This window comes from Sus scrofa, chromosome 1, assembly GCF_000003025.6.
Source record: "Sus scrofa isolate TJ Tabasco breed Duroc chromosome 1, Sscrofa11.1, whole genome shotgun sequence".
NCBI lineage: Eukaryota > Metazoa > Chordata > Mammalia > Artiodactyla > Suidae > Sus > Sus scrofa.
Window position 1 is genome coordinate 49,969,444 of NC_010443.5, and position 9,201 is coordinate 49,978,644.

Genomic DNA, 9,201 nt, shown 5'->3' on the forward strand with positions numbered 1-9,201 from the left:
CAAAAAAAAATGTAGGGGAAAAAAACATTAACATGGAATTTTCCCCTTCTAATTATCAGTGCCACATTTTGATTTAACATAATATAAGCACATTAACTACTGCTATACATTTTCTTCTCTTATGGAGCATTTAATAAGTTTATAGGAAATACTTCTGTTTCTTCAGGTAGATGAATTCCTAAAGTCTTGTTTAAACAAGTATAATGCAATCTTATTATAAATTAGATGAGACAAAAAAACAAAATATAAAACAAAAAACTAGTACCCAGAAAGTGACTACTAAATTAAGCATAGTTTCAGAACAACTACTAAAGAGAAGGTTTATAGTTTCATGAAAATACTTACTTTAGAAATTTCAAATGAAAACATAATCCCACAAAATCTAGACAGATCAAGTATTCTAAATTGAAAACTTAAAAAAAAAAAAAAAATCTCCCGCTCAAACAATAATTGTACAAGGGAAAATACTATATCCACTGCATCAGACAGATATAGATACAGGTACTGATCTAGAGCCCTGTGAGCAGAGCCCTGGAGCCAGACATCAGAGCTTCAAATCCCAGCAACAGCACTCAGAAACCCTACAACCTGAGATGGGTTCCATCAACTCTGAACCTTGGTTTCCTGCCCATAAAAACATGGATAACACTATCTACCTTGTAGGGTTGTTTGGGACATTAACAGCAGTTAGGATACATAAAACATTTAGGACAAGATCTGAAGCATAGTAAGAACTCGACAGATGTTAGTTACTATCTCTCTTTACAGCATTTGGAACTTACTAAGTGCTCAATTAATACTTGCTAAATGAATGACTGACCAACAGAAAGTAAATGTAGTTTTCACAAAAATCAGAATCTATCCAACCTAACTACAGGGAGTACCCACTGTGGCTCAGCAGGCTGATGTTTTCTCTGTGAGGATTCAGGTTCGATCCCTGGGTTAAGGATCCAGTTTGCCACAAGGTGCGGTGTAGGTTGCAGATGCGATTTGAGTCCAGTGTTGCAGTGGCGTAGGTTGCAGATGAGGTTTGAGTCCAGTTGCTGCAGCTCTGATTTGACCCCAAGCCTGGGAACTTTCATATGCAACAAATGTAGCTGCAAAAAACAACAACAACAACAAAAACAGGCAAATCTAACTACAGAAACATTTTTAAATTATTTAAGCCCAGTTGGTCCACTTCAGAAACTTATTTTGGAACCAAGCATTATTCAGATAGTTGAAATAGTATTTAATTCAAATATCTAAGTACATACTACATGTTAAACACTGGCCACACAGAAACAAACAAGACACAGTTCCTGTCTCATAAAAGCTTATGTTTGCATAACTGAAAAAGAACTCAGAAATCTTCGGTCCAACACCACTCATTTTAAAAATGAAGAACTTGAAGTTCAGAAAAGTTCATTTTGGCCAATGACACATGCTAGATAGTGAAGAGACCAGAACTCAGGTCTGATAATCCACAGACTACGTACGCAAGAGTGACCCAGAATATTCAATATGAGATAGAGATGAGGACCCTAAGTCTATCACCAACAAGTGCCCTCCTAAACTATCTACTTACTACATTAATGCAAATCAAGTCAAACAGAATTCAAGGGAGCAATGACAGGCACAAAGATAAAACCCATTATGATTACTCAGTATTGCCTCAGATTAACAAAAGGCATTCTTCGCACTTGAGTGGCTGTTGCATTAATAGTCCTTAGGCCAGTGGAGGGTCTGTTCCAAGTTTGTTGTCACATTCTCAGCCTTACTTCCATTCTCTCTTATTTCCAGAGACATGGATAAAACACAATAAACACTGCACTGTGACACTTAAGCACTTCATTGCCAAGAATATGAAAGGCGAGGCAGTTGCCCGCTGTGGCTCAGAAGAAAGGAACCCAACTGCAATCCATGAGGATGTAGGTTCAATCCCTTGCCTCACTCAGCAGGTTGAGAATCTGGTGTCACGATCCCGATACGAGAGCTGTAGTGCAGGTGGCAGACCCGGATCAGGCATTGCCATGGCTGTGGTGTAGGCTTGCAGCTACAGCTCCAATTCAGCCCCTAGCCTGGGAACTTCCATATGCTACAGATGCGGCCTTAAAAAGCAAAAAATAAATGAGGGGGGGGAAATCACAAAATATGATAATAATTACCTTAAATGTACCATTTTGATTTTTCATGTAAGAAACCAAAAATATATCCACTGGGAGAAGTGCTGATGTGATCAGTGCAATCGCCAGAGAAAAAATTGCTGTTATGGTGGAGACAACTTCACTTTCCCGCTGACTTTGATATTTACGAACATATATCCAGCAAAATGCCAAAATAGCCTGAAATAGAACAAAAAGAAATGTTTTGTTACTGCCCTGAGAACACATATTCTCTAAAACTAATTTTAGTATGTATTTGGAAGTCTTCAATGGCAAACTATGGCAAGTAAAGATTCTTTCAGATGTGTAAGGTCTGCCACCCCTTATAAACTTAAGATTTATAGTTTTTAAAGCTTATTTCATGAATGCCATATAACTTCACTTGGGTGCAAAGACAAACACACACACACACACAAACAAGCAAAAGTTATCGATAACATTGCTCAGTTACATATTTCCTCATCGAACACAGTGCAACCATTAATGGTCTCACACAATCATTCCAGTTGTAATGAGCTCAGCAGATTTCTTCCTTACAGATCTCTTAACTGAAGATTAACTGGAAGTTGTTCTATTCTATTCTTACTATGGAAGCATTAATATATACCACTAACCAACCAGGTACTCTTAATAGTCAACAACGCCTTTCTAGAAACTAATTGAGTATAGGACTTTACTCTTCAGCTCCTCTGACTTAGGGAGCATCAGAACCCCTTGGATGGCCCTGCTCCCAAAGATTCAGATTCAATAGGTCTGGAGAGGGTCCAGAAAAATCTGCATCTGTAACAAATTCCCAGGTGAGGACGATATTGGCCCAGGAACCACACTTTGAGAATCTCTGCTCTGCTCAATCATAGGGGATTGCAGATAGATACTAAATCGTGATTCTCAACCTTGGCTGTGTTAGAATCACCTGGGTAAAAACTTGACTACCCTTACACCCTCCCTGCAAATCAGTTCACTCAGAGAGTGAGGCTCCTCCAGGTATCAGCACTTTAAATGCCTGAGGATTTCAATCAGAGCCAAACTTGAGAACCATTGTTTTAAGTAAGCTCTACAAAAGCTCTGGGACAAAAGCATTGTTTTGTCCTTTCATGCCTTGATTGTTGAATCTGTTGAATCCCAACAGATTCAGCTTTGAGAGTAAGCAGGAAAGGCAGGGCTTCCCTAGAGAAAAGAGAACCCGGAATGACTTTCTTGACGAAGGAGAAGCCATTTTCGCCCAAGTCATCCTATGATCTAAACCCAGCCATAGTACAAGTCCTACAAGGAACTACCTAATTAAAGATCTTAAAGGAAAAAAAAACACTGTTATTGGCAAGAGAAGTAACAACACTAAAGATAAAAAATCAGTGGTAAACGCCCCATTCTGTTTCAAGGGTAAAGATTAGCCTGAAGCTCTTTCTGGGGCTGTTCAGCATAATTTAAACCCCCCTCAAGCACTAGGTCAACAGGAACAAGGGATGATGATGTTGGTCTTTGACTTCAGTCAACTAAAGCATGGACTCCACTGACCTTTGCCCCAGTCTTAAATTAGAATTCTCCTCTGCTCAAGCCCCTTCATGAATATGTATAATACCTTTAGCTTACAAGTTCCCTAATCTTGTTGCCGAGGAGACACTAATTTAGGAAGATCCCCAGAGTTCTCCTTGCTTGCCTCAAGAAATCTTCCTTTCTCCCAATCTTTGGCTCAGTTGTATATTTTTGACTCCACACCCACCAAGAGGTGAATCCTGTTTTTCGGGATTCTGGGTATCCTAGTTCAGGAGCCAGAAGTGAAGTGAGAACATCACCTAACTAGTTCCAGTTTCCAATTTCTACCACAATCAAGACAGAATAGTTCCATCATGGTAGAAAAATCCCCTATGCCCTTCCATATTTAACCTCTCTCTCCAGCCCTTGACAACCACTATCTGTTATCTGTCCCCTTAACTTCTGTTTTTTCTAGAATGTCATAATGTACTTATATGTCTTTTGGATCTGGCTTCTTTCACTCAGCATAATGCATTTGAAATCCATCCAAGTTGTTGCATGTAATTCCTTCACATTACTAACATTTCAGCTGGTGTCAGAACAGCAAGAAAAAGTAAAGTGAAAAGGGAATGTGTACTTTGGAACCTGGATGCTGAAGAAGAGAGAAAAAGGAAGGAAGGAAGGAAAGGATGAAAAAAGGAAGGACGGAAGGAAAGAAAGAAGGAAAGAAGGAAGGAAAGCAAGTAGGCTGGCCTACCTAGGTTCAAATTTGGGCTTAACTATTTACTAATTTCTTTTCGTTTGGGAAAATTATTTTTCATTGAATATTACTTTAATATTCAATGAGTCTGCTTCTAAATGATCTCATAAATATTTAAAATATTTCTCAAGTTATATTGGAGTTAACTGGAAGACAAGCCTTTTCTTTCTATTCTTAGCAGTCCCTGACACAAAGTCCTCAATAAATTTATTGTTGGACTTCCAGATCTGAACTTTTACAAAGTTCAAGGTGATGGGTATTACTGCAAAGAAGGAGTCTATCAATAAAAGCAGGCATTCAGGTAAAAGACAACCTAAGCAAAATAGTTAGGCCAGAGCTTCCCAAACTTTCTGGTCTCAGTTTTAAAACAGAACCACAAAGAGCTTTTTGTTTATGTGGGTTATATCTATCAGTAGTTACTATATTATAAATCAAATGTTCTCATCTAGAAGATAGGTATAAAATACTTCTTTCATAGCAGGTTATAAGAATTAAGTGACATGTAAAGAATTTAGCACAGTGACAGGTCATAGTAATTGCTAAACAAACAGTAATTATTGTTAAATGTCATATGAAATAACATCGTAGAGGATTTCATTAAATAAACTAATATATAATTTTGCTAACAATTATAAAGAATGGTTTAGAGCTGTCCCCAACCCTTCTCAAGAGATTCTGATTTAACTGGTCTAGGCATCAGGACTTTTAACACTCCCTGGGTGGCTTAAATGAAGCATCAGGGTGGACAACCACTGGGGAAGAGGCAGGAATAAGAACAGATGAACATTTGTTAAGCTAAACCAGCACACATAAGGCCTGGGATATTGTGAAACTGCAGATTCTGAATCTGTAGGGCTGGGGTCTTATATTTTGTATTTCTAACAAGTACCCAGATGATCCCTTCACCTTGAGTAAGAAGAGCAAAACTTATAGAAATGGGGAGCCCATCTTGCATAGTAACAGGAAATGCAGTTAAACATTAACTTTATTAAACTTCAACCCTTGAGTCTTTCAATACTCCATGGGGGAAAATGTGAAGTATGCACCCAAGTTGCGATGGCTGTCTCCAGGGAAAGTACATCAATAATTATGAGTTGAAAGCCAAACCAGGCACTATTTCCAAGAAACATTTTCACTTGAAAGCACAAGTGACTAAATATGGTTATTCAGAGTTGGATATTTGGCAGATTTTGTCTAAATGAACAAAGGGAGCCTATCACTTCAAGAAAAACAATTGACAGTATTTGTTGCCAATGATAAAAATTCAAGCTCTCAAATGAAAATCAGGATTTTTGGAAAATCTGTATCCAGGACAATGAGCTTGACAATTTCTTAATACTTATTTCCAACACATTTCTTCTGACAAGATCGGTGGTGATACTGATGAATGCGGTTTTTTGATACTATGTAATGAAACGTTCCCCTATTTGGAAGATCTGTATATAATTCAGTGACCCAGTATTTTCTAAATGACCAAATGTATCATGCTATCAAATCATGCATAGGGAAAGACCCAGTCAAAATGCAAAATGGACCAAGGGATTTTAATGCAACAGAATGAAAAATTTACTGACAGGGTTTCAGATTCCTTATTTCAACTAACATTTAAGGAGCTTCTACTTACTGAGTTTTGGTATAGTGTTACAGAATAATATCCACAATTATCTAAAAAATACTCTGCTTCCAACCACAAGACACTCACACTTCATCTACTTCCACCAAAACAACATCTCAAAAGGCTGACTGCAGGAGCAGACATGGGAATCCAGCTCTTCTAATAATCCAGGAATTAAAGAGATTTGTAGAAAATTAAACAACGGCCCCATTACTAATTTTTTTCTACTCCAACATCTAGTTTCAAACTCTTAATTCCCTTCTCATTTTATTTTGTTCCTGATGAAGGCAATCATCAACTTAAATGCCTTCCCCTTTTCACCTATCCAAAGTTTTCCTTAATTCCACTTTCTTCCAATATTATTCTCTTATACCCTATTTAATTCATAAAATCCTACTTTGGTTTTCAATACTTAAAACACATTTCAGGAATTTTTGTTTTCCCACCTATCTTCTGGCCCTACAAATAAGCAACATTTCATTTTGTTTGCATCCTCCTACAATTTACAGCACAACTGCTGTAGCTTAAATGTTTATTAACTGATAACTGCCAAGATATTCCCCTTAGGCTTTGATACAAGTTACATGCTCCTTTTTTTTCCTCTAAACTGTCTTAGAGGAACTTTCCTTCTAAGTTCTTCTGGCTGGCCTAAGAATTAAATTGACATGATATAGATTAACAGGAAAAAATCAAACAAAAGCTTAGAAACATGCATATATCAGAGACCCAAGAAAACTTGAATAACTGGCCAAAATGGCCAAAGCCCTCACCTCAAACACCACCTTCAGCTATAGACACATGAGGATGCTGGGGTTAAAGATCTGGAACTTCAACATGGAGGAAGGCAATTCACTTGCAGATACCAAAGCAAAAGTTTGGTAAACAAACGTTTTCAGGGTCAGGCAAAGACAATGGGCCACTGAGTGGACTCCTGAACTCTAGGCCCAAGGGCATATCCTCCACCACAACCACACCCAGCCCACAGTCTTTGCTGATATCTCTGGTGATAGCTCTATTTTGGGAACCGGACTCTTCTAAATTCCTTAAGCATCTAAGAGGTAAAAACGAAGTCTTCCTGAGTCTTCTGCTTCTTAAAAATAAGCCTAAATAAGTCCTTATTAAACCATAGTTATATTTTGGGGTGCCCAAACTCTGCTCTCCTACAAAGTCAACTGAGTATGATGGCCTTAAAGCCACGTGAGCTCTCCAGGTACAGGACTGGACGGGCTTTGGAGACTACAGTCAACCTTCACGGCTTCCATTTTCTCCAAGCAGAGTAAAGCATGTTCCAGAGTAAGGGCAGTATTGTTTTATGGGTGAGTGGTAAGGGCAACAAGAGAAATCTTCTCAAGTTTTCACGCTTTGAATGGGGAGGGAGGGTTTCTGCTGCAACGTCTACTAGAAAAAAATACTGCATAGGTTGCAAACACGGTAGTAGAATCTACAAAGTAAAGTAAAATCGGAGAAGTCTTGAATTCAAAAGAAGTAAACAATTTTTAGGTTTGATTTTGTTTTCGTAATGCAAAGTGGTAAAATATTCTGGGACACTGAGGAGGGCTGAAGACCACGAGGGAAGTGTGAGAATTCGGAGAGGTACGAACAGAAAAGAAACTGAACTCCCAAATAAAAGGATTTTAATACGGGTTAGGGGAGTAAAGGCTAGGCCATTTGGCCCTTTAGGTCCACGTTTTGTTTAGTGCCTAAACAGGAGTCAGGTGGCCAGAAAAGGCGGCACCTGAGGTCAGACAGGTGGTCGTACACACCCTAACAGGGGCAGTGAAGAGGGCCACAGGTCTACTCTGTGCAGGCTTCTCGCCCATCAGAGAATGGGAAAGAACGAGAAACCCAGGAGTGGAACGAACGCCCACGTCATCAAGGCAGGACACCACAATGGGGAGAGAAGGCTGGAGACTCGACCCCCGGCAGGTGTCAACACTTAGGCGCAGGTGGCCAGCACAGCGCTCACAGGATGCGCACAGACAAGCGCTCCTGGCTCCTGCGGCCCCTCCTCACCCATCCCCCTCACCCACCCGCCTCAGTGCCCAGCTTCCCTCGGCCCCGCACTCAGCCAGGTCTGCAGCCAGCTTGGTCGGGAACACCTTCCCCAGAAGCTACAGGCAGGCGCGCGCTCTATCCACCCGCCCCACTGCCCCGGCCCTGTCCCCGCCCAGGGCCCAGCAGGAGCTGGAGGGGCGGGGCGACAAGGGTCCCGACCAGGAGGCCAGCGGCGGAGCCGCCTCTTTCCTCCTGCCCCCAGCCCAGGCCCAGAGAAACGCCAAGCGCCTCCCCTACCAGGAGCAGGAGGCCGAAGATGCACCAGCCGATCACTAGCTCGGCAGACGCCGCGCCCGCTGCCGCTGCTGCCGCCATCTTCGCTTCCGGCCGAGGAGGCCTGAGCGAAGGGGCGGAGAGGGAGTGAGCGCACAGACGCGGCGCCCGCGCACCCTAAAGGTTATAGGGGCGGAGGGGCGGAGCTCCTGTTGCCAAGGAGACCAGGCCCGCGAGCGGCCCCTGGCGACCAGCGTCCCAGAGAGGGGCACTTCCGGGACGCCGTGACGTCATCGCGCTGCCGGCTCGCAGGGCGGTGCTCTGAAGAGGCGTGGCCTCACAGCAACCCCGCTGCACCTCTGGTCAAAGCTCTGGGACTGGCAAAGTTGGGGAGTACGGAGCGCTGTGGAAAGGGTGTGTCGGGATTGGCCTATTACCATTGTAAAGAATGAGGTCCCTAGTGTCCAAAGAAGAATGAGCACTTGATTTGCAGAAGTTCTGCCCAGGTTTCAAGAATGGCTGACTTTCAAGGAAAAGTTTCCCGATTGCCCAAATGATTTCGTACTTTGCCAGAGTAGCTGTTGGGCTGGATGTTGTGTTATCGTGTGATGTTATGGCTTTTCTGTTTATATCTCTGCATGCTTGTAATTTTCCAAGATGACCTTATACCCTAAAGGTATCTGAATTTGCATACATATCATAATGAAATCTCATCTTCCCCCATAATGTTCCCAGTAAACAAAATACTGCCAAAAGCCCACAGTGAGGCAGAGGGAAGTGGTCCTGGGATGTCTTGCCTGGGTCCATTGGCGTGTGGGCACATTTTTAACCGCTGAATTAAGTATACATAACTTGTAACCAAAACATAACTTTATGGATGAATCCCACCATCTCTTTACAATGTATTAATGCGGTGATGTTATCTCCCACCTAGAACCTCT

General features: G+C 41.6%; 1 protein-coding gene across 1 annotated transcript in view; it reads right to left on the bottom strand.

The window, feature by feature from the left end:
• The window catches only part of LMBRD1 (LMBR1 domain containing 1), a 108,801-nt gene extending 100,260 nt beyond the window's left edge, over positions 1–8,541 (bottom strand). Inside the window, exons 1-2 of the mRNA XM_013992625.2 lie at positions 8,285–8,541; positions 2,148–2,324 (exon numbers count right to left, since the gene is read on the bottom strand). Coding sequence (XP_013848079.2) covers positions 2,148–2,324; positions 8,285–8,362 — 255 coding nt within the window. The 5' untranslated portion in view covers positions 8,363–8,541. The remainder of the gene's footprint in view (positions 1–2,147; positions 2,325–8,284) is intronic.